At 39.9% G+C, this 20,045-nt stretch overlaps 1 protein-coding gene across 1 annotated transcript in view; it reads left to right on the top strand.

The window, feature by feature from the left end:
* The window catches only part of rab40c (RAB40c, member RAS oncogene family), an 80,909-nt gene that overhangs the window by 35,331 nt on the left and 25,533 nt on the right, over nucleotides 1-20,045 (top strand). The window contains exon 2 of the mRNA XM_072268607.1: nucleotides 18,368-18,428. Coding sequence (XP_072124708.1) covers nucleotides 18,368-18,428 — 61 coding nt within the window. The remainder of the gene's footprint in view (nucleotides 1-18,367; nucleotides 18,429-20,045) is intronic.

Here is a 20,045-nt window from a genome sequence, read left to right as displayed (position 1 = left end):
CCCATAAGATCACTGGTGATGTTTCTCCCATGTCATTAAGGTCTAGATATTCTTTGATTTCTCCCCTTAATCTCTCCATTACTTTTGTTATTGAGTATATGTGAGTTTAGCCGCCATAGTGTTTTCCTCATTTTCCTTTCCAGGATTAGAGACATAGAGACTGGGCTATGATCCGACAGATCAATTGTTGCAATATTACAGTTTTTTATCCTGAGTCTATCTGTATTAAAGATAAAGAAATAGTCTATCCTTGAATAGGCTGAATGAGGGAAAGAGTAATGTGTATAATCTTTACTAGTGGGGTGTAATTCCCTCCACACATCTATAATTCCCAACTCCTCCATCAATAAATTCATTTTCCGAGTCAGAGGTTTATTCTGAGTAACTGTTCTTGAAGAATCTAATACAGGATTTAACCTAATGTTAAAATCCCCTCCACAAATTACTACCCCTTGAGAACTGACCATTAGGTCAAAAATGTGTCTTTAAAATGACCATTCACAACCTGGAGGAGCATAAACATTCAGCAATGTTATTTCTGTACCTTCTATTCTTCCTGTAATTTTTACAAACCGTCCATCTTTGTCTTTAGTCTCTGAAATATGTTCATAATTAAGAGTACTTGATATTAAAGTAGCTACGTCTCTTTTGTGACTCAATTTATATGATGAATAAAATACATGCTTAAAGCCCATTCTTTTTAATTTTCCATGTTCAGATTGGCTCATATGTGTTGATTGAGTTCAGTTTCAAATTTGAAAAGGAGAAGCTGGTATCAAGTGTATCGATATTTCAGTGGAACAAAGGAAATTACAATGGTATGAGAGAGGAACTGGTCCAAGTCAATTTGAAAGTAAGCTAGATGGAGGGACGGTAAAGCAGAATTGGATGAAATTCCTACAAAAAATAAGGAAAGTGCAGGAAAAATATATTCCAAGAGAAAAGAAAATCATGAATGAAAAAATGGCACAAATGTGGCTAACAAGAGGGATTAAGGCTAAAATAAAAGCAAAAGAGACGGCGTACAAGGAAGCAAAAATTAGTGGGAAAACTGAGGAGTGGGCGACTTTTAAAAACTTACAGAAGGAAACTAAGAAAGTCATTAGGAAGGAAAAGATGAATTATGAAAGGAAGTTGGCAATTAACATAAAAATACTAAGAGTTTTTGAAATATATGAAGAGTCAAGAGTAACAGGGGTAGATATAGGACGAAGGGTCTCGGCCTGCCTGAACGTCGTCTGCACCTCTTCCTAGAGATGCTGCCTGGCCTGCTGCGTTCACCAGCAACTTTGATGTGTGTTGCTTGAATTTCCAGCATCTGCAGAATTCCTGTTGTTTAGATATAGGACCGATTGGAAATGATGCTGGAAAAATTATAATGGGTAACAAAAAGATGGCAGAGGAACTAAATGAGTATTTTGCATCAGTCTGCACAGTGGAAGACGTTAGCACTGGAAAGTGAAGACTTCCCAGGTGCAGATCCATGGTCTCGCAAGACTAACGGATGCCCTTACAAGATTCAAGATTCAAAAAACTTTATTGTCATTCTAACCATACATCAGCTCTGCAGGGCAGAATGAGACAGCATTCCTCAGGGGCAGTGCAATCATAACATAACAAACGTAACACTAAATAATAAACATAACAATAAATAGTAAAACACAACATCCACATGTCAGTTAAATCAGTTATAAGTGTCCAGTGCAAGTTAAAAGTGTCCGAAGCTGTTTAGTAGCCTTGTGGTTTTAGTTTTGATGCTCCTGTAATGTTTGCCTGATGGCAGAAGAACAAACAGTTCATGGAAAGGGAGTGACGGAGCAGACTCGATTGGCCGAATGGCCTACTTCTGCTCCTTTGTCTTGTGATCTTGTGATTTGGAGTTTTGGGTTCAGTTCCGATCACTTCATCATAAGGATGTGGAAGTTTTTGAGAATGCAGTGGAGATTTACCTGGATTAGAGAGCACATCTTATGGGGAAAGGTTGAATGAGTTGGGGCTTTTCTCTTTGGAGTGAAGAAGCATGAAATGTGAGTTGATAAAAGTGTATAAAAAGATAAGAGGCGTAGATAGGGTGGACAGACAGCACTTTTTTCCCAGGGCAGAAATGGTTAACGTGAGTGGGCATAATTTTAAGGTGATTGGAGAAAAGTAAACGGGGTGAATATTAGAAGTAGGATTTTAAACAGAGTCCTGGGTATGTGAAATGCACTGCTAGGGTAGTAGAAGCAGATACATGAGGGACACTTAAGAGACTCATAGACAGATGGATGAAAGAAAAATGGGTGGGGGTATATGGGTGAGAAGCATTAGTTTGATCCTAGAGTATGTTTAAAAAGACAGCATAACATGGGCTAAAAGCCTGTGTGGTGCTGGACTGTTGTGTGCTCTGTAAAAATGAAACTGTAAAAAAGTACTGGAAACACTCAGTATGTCAGGGAACACCCCTGGAAAGGGAAACAAAGGACACATTGCTTCAGTTATATAGGGCCCTGATGAGACTGTTTTGATGTCTCATTTACAATGAAGGAAGGATATACTTGTGGTGGAGAGAATGCAGTGAAGGTTCTTTGGATTGATTATTGAGATATAATTTTTATTGTACAGGGATTAAACAGACTATTGTCTTTTATACTCTTGGTTTTAGTAAGGCTACGTCCACACTACGCTGGATAATTTTGAAAACGAAGCCTTTTCTCTTTGTTTTGACCCTCTGTCCACACTAAAACAGCATTTTCATCCCCCGAAAACAGAGATTTTCAGAAACGGTCTCCAGAGTGAATAAATTTGAAAACACCTAATATCCATTGCATTGTGGACATGGTAAACGGAGCTTTTTAAAACAGCTGTCATGACGTGCCGGAACAGATGGCGGCAGTGTGGCATTTCATTGTTTTCTTCTCCTTATTATTATTATTACTTTATTGTCACCAAACAATTGATACTAGGGTGTACAATCATCACAGCGATATTTGATTCTGCGCTTCGCAGAACCTAACAATTTCAGAACAGACGGCAACAAGAGTGAAGCTAGAAGAGTTAGAAATGTACTCACCAAATACCTTGACCCATAGCTTACTGAATAAATAAGTATACTCACTTTGCCCTGTTTTTTGTCCTTGCTTGTATGAAGGTGGTTTACCTATTTATGCAAGTACTTCTCTGACAATAGATGGGTGTTACATGCTCAAGGAGATCTGTTCTTTTTGTGAGAATGATGTAATGGTCTTTTGGAGGTCACCTGATGTGATTTTCCCACCGATGTGAGGTCACGTGATGATGTGCCCCGTGACTAATATAAGGGTTGACCCAGGTGACGCAGTTGGTTTTTGAGTTTGTAGATTTCCAGGTAGAACATGCTGTATCTCCGTTTCTGTTGCGTTTGTTTTCGTGACGCAGTTTCATTTTTAAAACAGTTGTACGTTCTGTTGAAAGATTCCATATTACTTGGACTGGGAATTTGTGGCTGGAAGTGCCAATTTACTCAATTCCGACAGTTTTGAAGGGAGAGTGAAGAATTCATCAAGTGAAGGATCGAGAGAAGTCGGCATCGTTTGACAGTTTAATAAAGAATCGACCTTATTGAGTCTTCGTTGGAGAGAACCTGCATCGAGATAACTCTTGCAAAAAGGGCAATGAGTTCATGCAAAAAGGTGCTCTCTTTCTAAAGGAATTTAAGGTCAGTTGATTTAAATTGTTTATTTTCGGCATCGGGAATCCTGTGGACAGAACCGGCAGTAAAGTTGCGTCTATGAAGAAATCTTTCTCCAGAGAAGTCTCTCCCAATTGAATGTGTAAAACTGTTGGACTTTCGAAGTTATCACTTTAAGAACTATATCTGACTGTATTGCTTTAAGAACTGTTTTCGCATTTAACGCTTTACAAACCAGAGCCGAGTGGAGTTGGTGAACAGCTGCATACCTGTTTAACCTCCGGTTAAAGTTTTCCTTTGTTTTTTTTTCCCTTATCGTTTATACGTGTTTAATAAATGTTTGGTTGTTTTTATAAAACCTGTCTGGATTAATATGCATTGTTGCCGGTTACGTAACATGTGTAACAGCCTAATGTAACATTGTATGGAAATACAAGATAACACTGATGCAGATAGGTTTTATACATTTAACAAGGTGCTTTATTAATGCAACAGAGTTGGTCAGTTTTTCAATGTTCGTCGTCAGCTGAGTCATACTGTCCGTGAACTCCCTGTCGGTTGCCTCCGTATGCGCCAGTATTTGTTTTTTTTTAGTTTTAAGTCCTCCTGCACAGGAGTCAAGAGCAATTCCTTTTAAGTTTTTCTACTCTGTAACTGGACAAACACACACCAAGTATACCGTTTCCTCCTCGCTTGTTTTCTGTGTGTCCTGCGTGTGCCCAGTAGGAGGAGATTCACCCAAATATCCATCCAATATGGACAGAGATATTTTGAAAAACGCTTAGTGTGGACGCCTGTTGTTTTTATTCGAAACCAGCGTTTCCAAAATTATCCGGCTTAGTGTGGACGTAGCCTAAAATGTGAGGTGATCTCATTGAAAGGTACAAATTCCATGCAGAATTGTAAGGAATTGACCCTTACCTGCCTCTGTGTAGAACCAGGGATTGAGTATCAAGGTAAGACCTTTCATCCAGAAGACATCTGAGAAGAAATTTCTTCAACCAAAGGGTAGTGAATCTTCAGAATGTTTACTCTAGAGTGCAGTAGAGGCAATGTAGCTAGATAAAGATCAATTGAATGTTAAAGGAGTCGAGGGAAATGGGCTTGGTATGAGAAAATAAAGATCCACTGAGTACATACTCTTGACATTCTCTCTGTCTCCATCTCCGGAGACAGCTTATCCACGGATGTCTATTATAAATCAACAGACTCTCACAGCTACCTGGACTATACCTTGTCCCACCCTACTACTTGTAAAAACGGCATCCCTTTCTCTCAATTCCTCTGTCTCTGCTGTATCTGTTCTCAGGATGAGGCTTTTCATTCATGATGAGGCTTGTCCTCCTTTTTCAAAGAAAAGGGCTTCCCTTCCTCCACCATCAATGCTGCCCGCAACCACATCTCTTCCTTTTCACACATGTCTGCTCTTACCCCATCCTTCTGCCACACTACCAAGGGGATAGAGTTCCTCTTGGCCTCACCTACCACGCAACAAGCCTCCACGACCAGCACATAATTCTCCAAAACTTCCGCCACCTCCACCTGGGTTCCACCACCAAACACATCTTCCCCCCCACCCCACTTTCTGCTTTCTGCAGGGATTGCTCGCTATGCGACTCGCTTGTCCATTCGTCCCTCCCCACTGATCTCCCTCCTGGCACTTATAATTGCAAGCGGAACAAGTGCTTCACCTGCCCCTACACCACCTCTCTCGCTACCATTCAGGGCCCCAAGCAGTCCTTCCAGTGAGGCACACTTCACCTGTGAGTCTGTTGAGGTCATATACTACATTTGGTGCTCCTGGTGTGGCCTCTTGTATATCGGTGAGACCTGACATAGATTGGGAGGCCGCTTTGCTGAGCATCTACGCTTCGTCCGCCAGAACAAATGGGATCTCCCAGTGGCCACTCATTTTAATTCCACTTCCCATTCCGATATGGCCATCCACGGCCTCCTTCACTGTCGGGATAAAGCTACACTTGGGTTGGAGGAACAACACCTTGTATTCCGTTTGGGTAGCCTCCAACCTGATTGCCTGAACATTGATTTCTCAAACTTCCAGTATTGCCTCCATACCCCCTCCCCTTCGCCTTTTCCCTCTCTCATGCTATCTCATTGCCCAGCCATTACCTCCCCCTTTTTCTTTCTTCCATGGCCTTCTGTCTCTTTTACCAATCAACTTCCCAGCTCTTTGCTTCATCCCGTGATCCTCCTCCAAGTTTCACCTTTCGCTTGGTGTTTCTCTCTTCCCTCTTCCCACCTTTCAAACCTACTCCTCAGCCTTTTTTTCTCCAGTCCTGCGCTGAAGGGTTTCGGCCCGAAATGTCGACTGTACTTTTTTCCCATAGATGCTGCCTGGTCTCCTGAGTTCCTCCAGCATATTTTGTGTGTTGCACATACTTGGACAACTTGATTTCTGCTTCCACAGTCTCTTGCCATTATAAAATTCAACCCAGTGAACAGTTTTTGCGCCCTTTTTGGCAAGGACATTCTTTTTTGAGGTTAGACAAGAAATACTTATAGCTGCTTGCCATTACTATTGTACAAGGAAATAAAGTTTCTTTGCATATAAGTACTTTCCAATCTAATGTACTTTAATAGTAAGTGGCCTTTGTTTCTTTTACTAAAGTGTAAAACTTAATATTTATCAACAGTGAATCTGCGGAATTCATTGCCGCAGGCGGCTGTGGAGGCCAGGTGATTGAGTGTATTTAAGATAATGGTACTTGGTTTGAAAAGGTTACAGGGAGAAGGCAGGAGAATGGGTTTGAGGGGTAAATGGATCAGCCATGATGAAATGGCAGAACAGACTTGATGACTTGATGGGCCGAATGGCTTATTTCTGCTACTATATCTCATGGTCTCATTGTCTGCCAAGTTCTTGCCCAGTGGCTCAATCTACCTAAATCACAAAATCCCCTCCCCCCCCCCAACTTTTTTTTTGCGGAAGCTATCTCTCACGTCTGCATATACCTCAGAATGGAGATTCTTTAGACTGATTTTAATCCGTCAGAATCTTTAATGCTTGGATACCTATTGATTAAGTAGTCTGACTGTAAACTGGTTCTATATTAACCTGTAAGCATGTCATTTGTTGGCCCACTCTATTTAATTGGATACTTGTGAGTTGAAGTCCTACTTGTTAACTTGAACATGATTATTTAGGCTAGTGGTCACCAACCTTTTTAAGCCCAAGATCCCCTATCTCGACCTCAGTGAAAGGCAAGATCTACCTACTAAATAGTTTAGAGAAAAAACAGCTCAGATTGTACTTCCAATTTGAGGCCTTTTATTTGGGCGAATTGTATTTGAATTACACAAGATACTTCTGTCAATCTTTCAAATTAATTCAAACAAGAAAACACTGTAACTAGCATATCAAACAGGCCATAGCTATCTTTCTTTAAGAATATTACAATACTTCACGCCTTTAATTCTAAGTTTCATTATTTAATTTTATTTCAACACGAAAAATAAATGAATAAATATTGACTGTTGCACTCAGTGTGATGACTGGGGCTGAATACTTTCTGCTAGTTCCGTGAAATTTGGCTCAGAACTACAGACAGCCAGTCTGAGACAGTCTGTGAGGTGTAGGGTTGCCAACTGTCACGTATTTCCCCGCTAAGGTAGAGCGTTCCTATGAAAGCTTTCGTGTCGAAATGCTTTACACCGAAGAAGCAATTTATATGGAAAAAAACTTTGAGCGTTCCCAGACCCAAAAAAAACCTACCAAATCATACCAAGTAACACATAAAACCTAAAATAACACTAACATATAGTAAAAGCAGGAATGAAATGATAAATACACAGCCTATATAAAGTAGAAATAATGAAAATTAAGCCAAAACTAATTCGTAGGGATAAAAAAAATCGGCACGTACGCGCATGCGCACACAGGTGCCCGTGCAAGGCTTCACGGTCATGGTAGTCTTTCTCGGGGTAAACACAAATGTCCCGTGATTTGACTGCTGCTTTTGTCCCTTATTTGGGAGTGAGAAAGTTGGCAACCTTAGTGAAGTGTCTGTCAGTAAGTCAGCTCCTGTACTTAGATTTAATAATTTTCATCTGTGAAAATGCAATTTCACATAGATAAGTTGACCCGAAGTAGGCACTGACTTTTAGTGATATGAAATACCGCGCATTGCTTGGCCCCATCAGTAGTATTTGCCACCAGTTTATGAATGGGGATGTCATTTTCATGGACATATTTTTTTAAACTCATTGTAAATATCCTCACCTCTCGTTCTTTCCTTTAATTGCAAAAGAGTGAAGAAGTCCTCCTTTGTTGTAAAATCCTGGAAAGCCGTTCTGACAAATACAACAAGCTGAGCTGTTTGCATGACATCCAGGGATTCATCGAACTGTAGTGAAAAATATTCACATCCTCTGACGGTGACTCTACCCTCCTTGTCACTGTTACAGGGCCAAGCAGTATATTATGTATTTCAGTTGTGATGCCGTTTTTGTTTTTAAAGTCATTAAAAGCAGTCTCTGCGGTAATGACCATTGCTTCCTTGAATAAATCGCCATCTGTAAAAGGCTTCTTGTGTTTAGCCAAAAGGTGACTTACACGAAATGATGCTTCAATAGCAGCCTTATTTTGAGCAGCATGTTTTGTGGAAAACGATTGCTGGGCCTCCAACCCTGATCTCAGCTCAACTTTCCAGGCACGAATTGCGCTCTTTGGTGGGTAGGTGTCTTTAAATTCCTGGTGGTTGGTGTTGTGGTGCCGCTCCAGATTCCCTCTTTTAGTCAGTGCTTGTGTTTGGTGGCACAACATACATACACACTTGTCTTTCACCAAGGTAAATAGAAATTCCTCTTCCCATTCTGGATGGAATTTATATGTTTTTGCCCTCTTTCGTGGAGCCTCCGCTATGCTATCAGGATATTACGAGCGATTGCGGATTGCGTCGCCTCTGATCTGGGCTGACATTCACGTGCCAGGTGGCACCTAATTAATTAGCTGGTTTATTTTGGCTTTTTTTTTTAAAGATGTGCTGGGTGCGTCCCGACGACTGCTGCACCCTTCCATGCTTCGCGGCCTGGAGGTTGGGGACGCTGCCGTATATTGATGTTTGCGACAGACTGAACTCTTACCTAATCTGATTAGTCACTTTGATGCAGCACAAGCTACACTGAAAACGCAGTGCATGGCGGGGGTGCTACACACATGCGCACTGGGCAGAAAGAACGGAACTAAACCCCTGCAACCCGGAAACAATCTCTCTTTACAACCAGCTTTTTAGTGAAAATATTGCTATATTACCATTATCCTAATTAGTATTACTTACTTTTATAATACTCACACTACAACAGTATTAGTGTATTTAATTTTTGATTTTTCTTCGGGATCTACTGGGAAAGTCTCAAAGATTGACCGGTCCATTGCGATCGACGAGTTGGCAACCCCTAATTTAGGCTGACATTCTAGTGCTGCACTGAACACAAGGAATGGAAATGAGTGTAAGCCATTGAGCAGCTCATGCCTGGTTTGTCAATTAGTATGATCATTGCTGATCTTTTTCACTTCTGAAACACTTATGAACTAAAACCTTCTCTTTATTATCTTGATAGATTTTTGGCTATTCATCTTGCGTAAATCCTGTGTCTCTGTACCATCCTAGGTTCAGGTTAATGTTACATGTTGATGGCCATTCATCAGATATGAGAAAACTTAGAAGTTAAGCATGTTTCATGAAAGGGGGGAATAGATCGAGAAAACAAAAGGAATGCCGTAATGGGTAGAGAACCACAATCAGCATCAGCACGGGTGCACCACAAGGGTGTGTGCTTAGCCCCTGTTCCACTTCCTTTATAGATATGACTGAGGATAAGCCCAGCTCCAATGCCGTATTTAAGTTACTGACGACACCACTGTCATTGGCTGAATCGAAGGTGGTGATGAATCAGCATATAGGAGGGAGTTTGAAAATCTGGCTGAGTGGTGCCACAATAACACCCTCTCACTCAATGTCAGCAAATCCAAGGAGCTGATTATTGACTTCAGGAGGAGGAAATTGAGGTCTGTAAGCCAGTCATCATCGGAGGATCTGAAGTGGAGAGGGTGAGCAACTTTAATTTCCTTAGTTTTATCATTTCGGAGGACTTCTCCTGGGCCCAGTACATAAGTGCAATTACAAAGAAGGCACGGCAGAGCCTCTTTGAAGTTTGCAAAAATTTGCCGTGTCAGCTAAAACTTTGACAAACTTCAATAGATATGTGGCAGAAAGTATATTGACTGGTTGCTCAAGACCTAGTAAAGGAAAGGTACGTCGCATCCGGAGTTTCTCCGGTTTGCGGACAATTTCCCTCCACGCCTCTGACATAGTGAGGAATCGCGTACGAGGCAAGTTACAGCAGGGGTTTGCCATTGCCTTCTGCCAGGTGAGTTTCCAAAGAGGTCACCAACTCGTAACCCAGCACAGGTGGAAAGCATGCAGGGGAGCCGGCTAGCTGGATTCGAACCTGGGACCTTTCGTCCTGAAGTCCGAGGCTGATGCCACTACGCCACCAGCTGGGTCCCATGACCTCGTATTGACAGAAAAAAAAACTATAAAAAGTAATGGATACGGCCCGGGCTAAGACAGGGCTAAAGTCCTTCCCCCCCCCCCCCCCCACCCATTGCGCACATCTATAGGGAACAGTGTTGCAGGAGAGCAGCATCCATCAAGGACTCGGACCATCCAGGCCATGCTGTCGCCATCAGGAAGGAGGTACAGGAACCACAGCAGGCTCAGGAACAGTTATTACCCTTTAACCATTAGGCTCTTGAACCAAAAGGGTTAACTTAATTCAATTTTACTCACACCATTACTAAACTGTTTCCGCAACCTATGAACTCACTTTCAAGGACTCTTCATCTCATGTTCTCTATTGCTTGTTTATTTATTTATTGTTGTTATCTCACTTTTTTCTTTCTCTTCATACTTGCACAGTTTGTTTTCTTTTGCAAATTGGTTTTCTGTCCTGCTAGGTGCAGTATTTCGTTGGTGCTATTGTTTCTTGTATTTACTGTGAATGCCCGCAAGAAAATGAATCTGAGAGTTGTTTATAGTGATGTATATGTACTTTGATAATAAATTTACTTTGAACTTTGAGACCAAGAGATCCTGTGACACATGACTAAGAGTCTGTTTGTTTGGAGGAGAAGAGAAAATGGGGAGAGTTGAGGTAAAGTTGTGTGCTTGTATGTATTCCAGTTTAGTGTACATACTTGATTTAATGCTCACAACTTGGTTTCTGTGTTGGAGAACCCTAATGTGGATTGTGTGACTGCATAGTAACTCGAACTTCCTGTTCTTGTCATGTTAATTTGCCATCCCAGTGTCTCTGTCTTTAACCACTTACATATTCCAACTTTCATTACTCTCCTCAGGACTTTCATTAAAATCAACAATTTCTAGGTTTTTTTAGATTGCATTTATATGAGCTGGTTTCTTTTGAAGGATCATCAGTTTGAGACATTAATTTTATTTTCTTCTTCCACCTGCCAAGTGAGTACTTTTAGCATTGTTAATTCAGATTTCTTAAGTCTTAATGTTCCTGTTCTACAGAAATTTTAACTCTTTCATCTCTGGCATTTTGTTTGCTTTTCTCTCTTTGTGTTCATTCATCTCTTCAGAGCTACAAACTTGACAGGTCAAATAACCTCTTTTAATGCTGTAACCATTCAATAGTCATAGTCATACTTTATTGATCCTGGGGGAAATTGGTTTTTGTTACAGTTGCACCATAAATAATTGAATAGCAATAAAACCATAAATAATTAAATAGTAATATGTAATTTATGCCAGGAAATAGGTCCAGCCTATTGGCTCAGGGTGTCTGACCCTCCATTGACTTTTAAGATTATTACTGTTGCTTTGGTTTGGAGTTGTATAATAGTTACAATATTATAATGTCATTGGCATATGTAGTGAACATTATTATGGAATAATTAGTGCGGGGGGAGGGGGAATCAGTGAGCTGGTGTTCATGAATTCATTATCTGTTCAGAGGTCAGGAGGGGTAGAAGTTGTCCCTGAAACAATGGGTGTCTCTCTTCAGGTTCCTGTATCTCCTAGATGGTAGCAATCAGAAGAGGGCATGTCTTGGGTGATGGGGGTCCTTAGTGATGGATGCCACCTTTTTGTAGCACAGAGGGTGCCCTCTGCTGGAGAGTTTAGTGTCCATGATGGAGATGGCTGAGTTTACAAGTTCCTACAGCTTTTTTGATCTTGTGCATTGCCCCTCCATACCAGACAGTGATACATCTGTAGATACATCGTGAAACATCAAGTCTTTTTCAAACTTCTAATGAAATATAGTCATTGTTTTGCCTTCTTTATAGTTGCATCAATATGTTAAGCCCTGGATAACTACTCAGAGATAATGACAGCCAGGAACTTGAAACTACTCATCCTTTTCACTGTCGATCCCTTAATGAAGACTGGTGTGTGTTCGCTCACCTTCCCCTTCTTGAAGAACGCAGTCAATCACTTGGTCTTACTAATGTTGAGCGCAAGGTTGTTGTTATGACACCACTCAACCAGCAGATCTAGTTCGCTCCTGTACGTCTCCTCGTTGCTATCTGAAATTCTGCCAGCAATAGTTTTGTTGCAGCAAATTTATAAATGCCGTTTGAGCTGCGCCCAGCCACAATCATGGGTGCAGAGGGAGTAAAACAGTGGACTGAGCGCACATCCTTGAGGTGTGACACTGTTGATTGTCAGGGAGGATGTGTTAATTACAATCCACTGAGACTTTGGTTTCCTGGTGAAGAAGTCATAGATGTAGTTGAGAGGGAGGTACATATGTCCAGGTTTTGTTGCTTGTTGATTAGAACTTGATGGTCTGACTGTGTTGAACGCTGAGCTGTAATCAATAAACAGCAGCCTGATATAGATGTTCCAAAGCTTAGTGGAGAGCCAGTGAGATTTCAATGCTGGATACCTATTGTGGAGATGGACCCACTGCAATTTGCCTATGTCCTTAGGCAGGAGTTGATTTTAGCTATGACCAACCTCTCACAGCACTTCATCACAGTTGATGTGAGTGCCACTGGGTGATTGTCATTGAGGCAGCCCACCCTGCTTTTCTTTGGCACTGGTATGATTATCACCTTTTTGAAGTGACAGTCATACCTGTGGGAACCTCCATCTGCAGTGGTGAGAAGTTGAAGATGTCCCCACCAGTTCAACACACACAAGGTGCTGAGTAGATGTATAGCCAGGTGGTTTCCTGGGGATTTCCCAGGAGTGAAGGGAGTTGAACTTTTTCCCCCTTGCCCTTCAGTTCTGATTAATTTCAGATTGCAGAGAGCTGGAGTAAAAATTGATTGCAGCTTGGTCAGCAGGGCGTCTAGGAACTGTGAACATTGAGGGCAATTAACCTATCTCCTTAACCAATTAATGATTAACCACTTCTTAACCTAACATCTTGGACAGCCATAAGACCAGAATTAGACTATTCAGTCCTTGAGTCTTCACCATTCGATCATGGCATATTTATTTTCCTATTCAACCCCATTCTTCTGTCTTCTCCCCGTAACCTTTGACATCCTTACTAATCATAGCTTTTTCAACTAAATTGGCATGAAATTGCATGGAAGAAAATGTGTACTTCTAAGATTTATTTCTAAATAGAGCATAAAGATGCAAATTTAATACTGAGTTTGGGTAGCTTTATTGGTGAAATTTAACCACTATCTACATTTAAATCATATAATTTAACAAAGGTAGAAGTGTTATTTTCAAGGTTGGTATGGTGATTGTATGCATCAAGTCAGAGAAACAATAGATTCTGCAGCTCCTGGTAACTTTTTCATCTGCAGTTTTAATTTTTTCAGAAATACTGTAATATCAAAAGTTTCCAAGTAGACTATAATGGAAATTGTATAGACATGCTGTACGATTTTCAATATATTCCACTGATAAAGGATAATTTTCTTGAGGCATGCTGCATTTCATAGAATTAGATTAAATAATACAGAAACAGGACTTTCAGCCAACCTTACCCGTGCTGATTATGATGCTTATCCACACTAATCCCACTTGTATGTGTTTAGGCCTGTATCCAGTCTATACCTTTCTTATCAAAGTACGTATCCAAAAACCTTTCAAAGATTGCAATTTTATCTGCTTCAATTGCGTCAGCTTGTTCCTGATGATTACCAGCTCCTGTATGGAAAAGTTTATCCCTGTTATCTCCTTTTAAAATTCTACCCTTTAAACCTGTTCCCTGAAGTTCCAGATTTGCTCTGTCCTGGAAAAAGGACACTGTCTATGCCCTTAATAATCTTTTTGATCTCTTATTTAGTTTGCTCCTTGGATTAACAGAGAGATTGGGAGTAATCATGAACAAACTAAATTGAAACTTTGTATTAATATTTCAAGTTCAAGTTAACTTTCAAGTTCAAACTAATCCTGGAATTCACTTTTCGTTAAATATTCATGCACACTCACTTTTTCCCATCAGTCTACAAAATGTCTCTTGGAAAAATTCCTGTCAATGTTGGGTAAAATGCCAGTATTTTGAGCTCATTGTTTTTCAGATCACAGTCAAAACATTTTTCTTCACAAAACCAGACTGTTGGTGGGATGGTGAAATGTAGTAATTAGTCTGAATTATTTTATTTAATGACATGTACTAATTAATGACCCAGAGTTTGTGGCCTGTGGCTTATCATCACCATTCACTCCAACCTCAAAATAAGCTCCTTACAAGGATATAGCAACCTCTATGCACAAATTTTTCTGAAGCCTAATGTCAATTTCAGGGGATCTCTGACAAGCTAGGGATTTTATTGGCTAAACTGAGCACAATAAAGAACTTTCAAATCATCAAACCAGGAATGATGTAATGCTTTTGTATTACCATTAAACAAAATACTGGATTAAAATTCATTGCTTTGTAATATTTTATGTACTTCAAAATATTTTATGTCATATTTTATAATTGCATTATAATTTGCTAAGCGATAATTAATCATGCTTGGCAAATGATTATAATGCATTTTGAATAAGGTATTTGATAGAGCATAAATGTAGATTCTGGAAATCTTTAATGCTGTTTGGTAATATTAATCTTTCAAGTGAATTTTTAGTGTGCGATTTATAGTGTAGAATGAAGAAAGAAGAATCTCCCTTGTTCCTTTAAATTCATAGACACTCCCTTATTGTGCTTTTGTTTTCATTCTTGTTATGTCCTTTCTCCAACGATGAAATTTGGTGATTTCTCCTTCCAAAGACATCCTGAGAGTCAAGAAATTGAACGTTAATAAGGGACCAATGTTCTTGATTTGGAGCTTTTAGTTTCACTTCCATCTTGTTAGTCTCAGGTAGAATTTGTGTTGGCTCTCAATTCTGTTCATTATTTAAAAAGATTTTATAAATGTGGCACTTCTGTAACTTTAAGTCAGATGAAACTGATTTGCCTTTATTTTCAGGTTTCTCAGCATAGTAAACTAAATATGCAATAACCTTTCTAACCTTCCTTTGAAATCGCTTCCACATTACTTAGTATAATGAGTGCAGCTGGCCACAATGTGATATCCTGATAATATGTGACAGAACGTCCATATCACTTCCATGGAGTGTAGTCTGTGGGTATAATTGCATGCCTAAATTGACATCTGTTCATCTGTTACATCTAAATCCTTTCTTTGACTTGCAAAGTGGAAGCTATCTTAACCTACAGAGCATTGCAAATGCATTGTTCCAGCAGGACACTTGCCATCTGCTTATCGCTAATATGGCTGTATTGCCGTATAGATTGATATTTACAATATGGCATGACAAGTTCTCTTACTATTAAGCAGATTTATCTTTAAACATTCTCTTTGATTTGTAGTCCAATTTTTAAAATGCATACCTTGCTTATACATGTAATAGTTGAATTTAGGAAAATAAAAATGAAAATGGGTCAATTAAATATTTTAAATGCGATTAATTGTAAGGAAAAGTGCAAAGTAGATTAAGTCAAAATGAGAGTAGGGAAGGTATTAAGATGTAAGGACAGAGCAAGTATAAAACAGAAATATTTGAAAATGTTTGAAGTTGAAATAAGTCGTATTCCACTTTTAATAATTGTGTACCTTCACTGTTGCAGTAACAAAGAGTCATAGAGCAGTACGGTATGGACACAGGCCTTTCGATCTAATGAGTCCATGCCAACCGCGGAGTTCACTTAACTGATCTTAGTTTCCTGCATTTAGCTCATATCTCTCTAAGCCATCCAAATGCTTCTTAACTGATACTATTGAACCTGCCTCACCCACTTCCTCTGTCAGCTTGTTCCATATATTCACCATCCTCTATGTGGAAAAAGTTGCACCTCGGGTCTCTTTTATATCTTTCTAACCTTAATCTCTTCCCCCGCCCCATGTAGAAAAGAAGTTAGGGAAGTCTAAAACTATCCACCTTATCTATGCCTGTCATAATTTTAAACATATCTGTATGGTTGTCCCTCATTTTCCAAGGAATAAAGTGGCCAACCTCCACATATGGCTCTGGCCCTCAAGTCTTGGCAACATCCATGCAAATCTTCTCTGCACTTTAATTTGGCTACATCTTTCTATATCAGCACAGCCAAGTGTACCTCAGCAGTGACTTGTACATTTGCAATATAATGTCCCAACTCCTGTATTCGATGCCGTGAATGATGAATAGAAACTCGTTGGAAATGGCAGGTGCTTGGAGGATTTAAATACCTTTAACTAAAAGAGCTCTGGAGTTTAAGTACTCTCGAATTTGATTCAGAGTAAAGGAGATTATGTTGATTATTCAGTTTCAATTCTGACATGAGCACGTGAGTTTAACTGATCATTAGACTGATATACCAACATTTTGCAGTTCCAATTTCTTGCTACTTTTCAGTAATATAGCAGTTCAATTGCATTCTAAATAAACGCACAAAATGTTGCACATAATACATGCACATTCCACTTCATTAAGAAACAAGTCAACTGCAGTATACTGATTAGGTTACATCAGAGAGATCAATGTGCCACTGATCACTGTGCTTCAATTAATTTGTTATTTTAACAATATGCTTTTTTTTCTCTTTTCCTTCTATTGTTTCATTTATCCCATTGCAACTTGCTTCAGTCATTTTTGTTCTAACCACAAATCTATTGAGTATCAACTGGTGTGCTGTGTAAAGCACTTAATAACATTTAAACCTGAGAATTTTCCTGAAGTAGAAATTTAAGTTTGAAAAGATATCAGTTGTGGAGAAATGTAGTATTTTTAATAATTGTTTTAATTAACTGGACAAAATGTACAATGCTATCTTGAAACTGTAGAAAAAAATGACATTAATGATCAGTTTATTTTCATGCAACATACAAAATGCTGGAGGAACTCAGCAGGCCGGGCAGCATCTATGAGGAAAAATGTATAGTCGACGTGTTACAAGGTGATACAAAGATAGATGGAGGAGCGGGTGGTATTGACGAAACAGAGAGCCTGCAGAGAGACTTAGATAGTTTAGGGGAATGGGCAAAGAAGTGGCAAGTGAAATACAATGTTTGAAAGAGTATGGTCATGCACTTTTGTGGAAGAAATAAATGGGCAGACTATTATTTAGTTGGGGAGAGAATTCAAAATGCAGAGATGCAAAGGGACTAGGGAGTTCTTGTGCAGGATACCTCAAAAGTTAACCTCCGGGTTGAGTCAGTGGTGCAGAAGGCAAATGCAATGTTGGTATTCATTTCTCAAGGTATAGAATATAAGAGCACGGATGTGATGATGAGGCTCAATAAGGCACTCGTGAGACCACACTTGGAGTATTGTGTGCAGTTTTGGGCTCCTTATTTTAGAATGGATATACTGACATTAGAGAGGGTTCAGAGAAGATTCACGAGAATGATTCCAGGAATGAAAGGGTTACTGTATGAATAGCATCTGGCAGCTCTTGGGCTGTATTCCCTGGAGTTCAGGAGAATGGCGGGGGGGGGGGAGGGGGGGAAGGATCTCATTGAAACATTCCAAATGTTAAAAGGCCTGAACAGATTAGATATGGCAAAATTATTTCCCATCGTAGGGGATTCTAAGACAAGAGGGCACAACTTCAAGATTGAAGGACGTCCATTTAAAACAGAGATGTGGTGAAATTACTTTAGTCAGAGGGTGGTAAATCTGTAGAATCTGTTGCCACAAGCAGCTGTGGAGGCCAAGTCATTGGGTGCATTTGAGGCAAAGATAGATAGGTTCTTGATTAGCCAGGGTGTCAAAGGGTATGGGGAGAAGGCAAGGGAGTGGTGATGACGGGAAGAATTGGATCAGCCTATGATTGAATGGCAGAGCAGACTCGATGGGCCAAATGGCCTACTGTACTATATTTTATGGTCTTAGGCATGTTTCGGACCGAAACCCTTAAGCAGGACTGGAGAAAAGAAGCTGAGGAATAGATTTGAAAGGTGGGGGGAGGGGAGAGAGAAACGCCAGGCGATAGATGAAACTTGAAGGGGGAGGGATGAAGCAAAGAGCTAGGAAGTTGATTGGTGAAAGAGACAGAAGGCCTCCCCCCACCTTTCAAATCATCTCCTCAGCTTTTTTTTTCCTCCAGTCCTGCCGAAAAGGTTTCTGCCTGAAATGGCAACTGTACGTTTTTTCCAAAGATGCTGCCTGGTCTGCTGAATTCCTCCAGCATTTTGTGTGTGTTGCTCAGATTTCCAGCATCTTCAGATTTTTTCTTGTTTGTAATTTATTTTTGTGTGTTTTTTTTTTACAGGAATTGCCTATAAGACCACTACAATCCTGCTGGATGGCAGACGTGTAAAACTAGAGCTCTGGTAAGATTTTTTAAAAATACTGTGAAAGTGCACTTGTGGTTTTTAAACTGTTCTGGAATATTCACAGAAGGTTTGCAAGCTAGAGCCCTGGCTTTACTCTTTTTATACATAGGCTTTGCTGGCACTGCTCATCTGAAATGTACTTGGGGGAAAATGATTGCCAACTGTCACCTTAAACTGCTGCAGTCTATGAGCTAGTGATGGCAGTAAGTGGTTTGCTGGACCACTTTTAAAGAGTGGTTAGGAATTGATTGTATTTTGGATGAGATGCAATTTTAAAAACATGTCCAACTTGTCATCAAGTGAATGTTAAACATGAGGTCAGTAACACCAACTGAAGAGTTGACATAGAATTTTGTTATGCTAGCTAACCGATTTTACTATAGCAGATGTTCACATATCTCATTGCTGTCATTGAGAGTTTTCTGTGCTCAATTTCTTGCATCTCAGTAGGGACTGCATTTCAAAACATATTTGATTGTATCGCACTTTGCCAGAGGCTGAGGATACTTTAAGGTTGTAAAGCTAATTTATAAATCCAAGTTAATTTCCTTTATTCTACACCCCCCCCCCCCACCTGTTTTCCTGCCCTGTGCCATGTACTACTAATGTAATGGCACAATGGGCCATGAATAAGTCATTCAGGTCTGTCCATTATTACATCATTTAATAGTTGTTGGTAGCATTTGGATTACTCTATCTACTAACAGATCAAGTCTAAGTAGTTTCTTTGTGAAATACAATGTTACAGAATAAATGTTTGGGGCGAAAAAGCTCCAGGTTGGTTAGCATGTATCACCTCCACCACCCTTACACCTGCTTACATTTCAAATTTGTAAGCAATATTTGGGCAAAAGAGAGAGAGGGAAGTATGTTCTAGGATAGGAGAGCTTCATTGAGAAAAATTAAAATGAATCAGAGTCAGTTCTATTATCACTGACATATGCCATGAAATTTGTTGTTCAATACAGCGCAACACATTTTAAAAATTACTATATATTACAATAAAAAATATGTATTAAAAATAAGTAGTGCAAATATAGTGAGGTAGTTTTCATGGAATCATGGACCATTCAGAAATCTGTTAGTGGAGGGGAAGAAACTGTTCCTAAAATGTTGTGTGTGTGATTGTGGGCTCCTGTAGCTCATCCCTGATGATAGTAATGAGAAGAAGGCGTGTCCTGAGTGGTGGGGATCCTTAATGAAGGATGCTGCCTTTTTGAGGAATCAGCTTTTTGAAGACTTCCTTGATGGTAGGGAGACTAGTGTCCATGATGGAGCTGGCAGAGTTTACAACCCTCTGCAGCCTTTTCAAATCTTGTGCAGTGGCCCCTCTATACTGGATGACTATGCAACCAGCTTGAATGCTCTCCACAGTACAACTGTTGAAATTTGCTAGAATCTTTGATGGTGATGTTATTTCTGATCCGCACTGACAGGTCCTTGCTTAGGCAGGAGTTAATTCTAGCCATGATCAACCTCTGAAAGCACTTCCATACAGTAGATTTGAGTGCAACTGGGCAATAGTCATTGAGGTAGCTCACCTTGCTCTTCTTTTGGAACCAGTATGATTGATACCCTTTTGAAGTGGGTGGAAACCTCTCACTGCCGGAATAA

This window comes from Mobula birostris, chromosome 9, assembly GCF_030028105.1.
Source record: "Mobula birostris isolate sMobBir1 chromosome 9, sMobBir1.hap1, whole genome shotgun sequence".
Taxonomy (NCBI): domain Eukaryota; kingdom Metazoa; phylum Chordata; class Chondrichthyes; order Myliobatiformes; family Myliobatidae; genus Mobula; species Mobula birostris.
The sequence above is the reverse complement of the archived record's forward strand: the minus strand, read 5'-3'. Positions and strand labels throughout refer to the sequence as shown.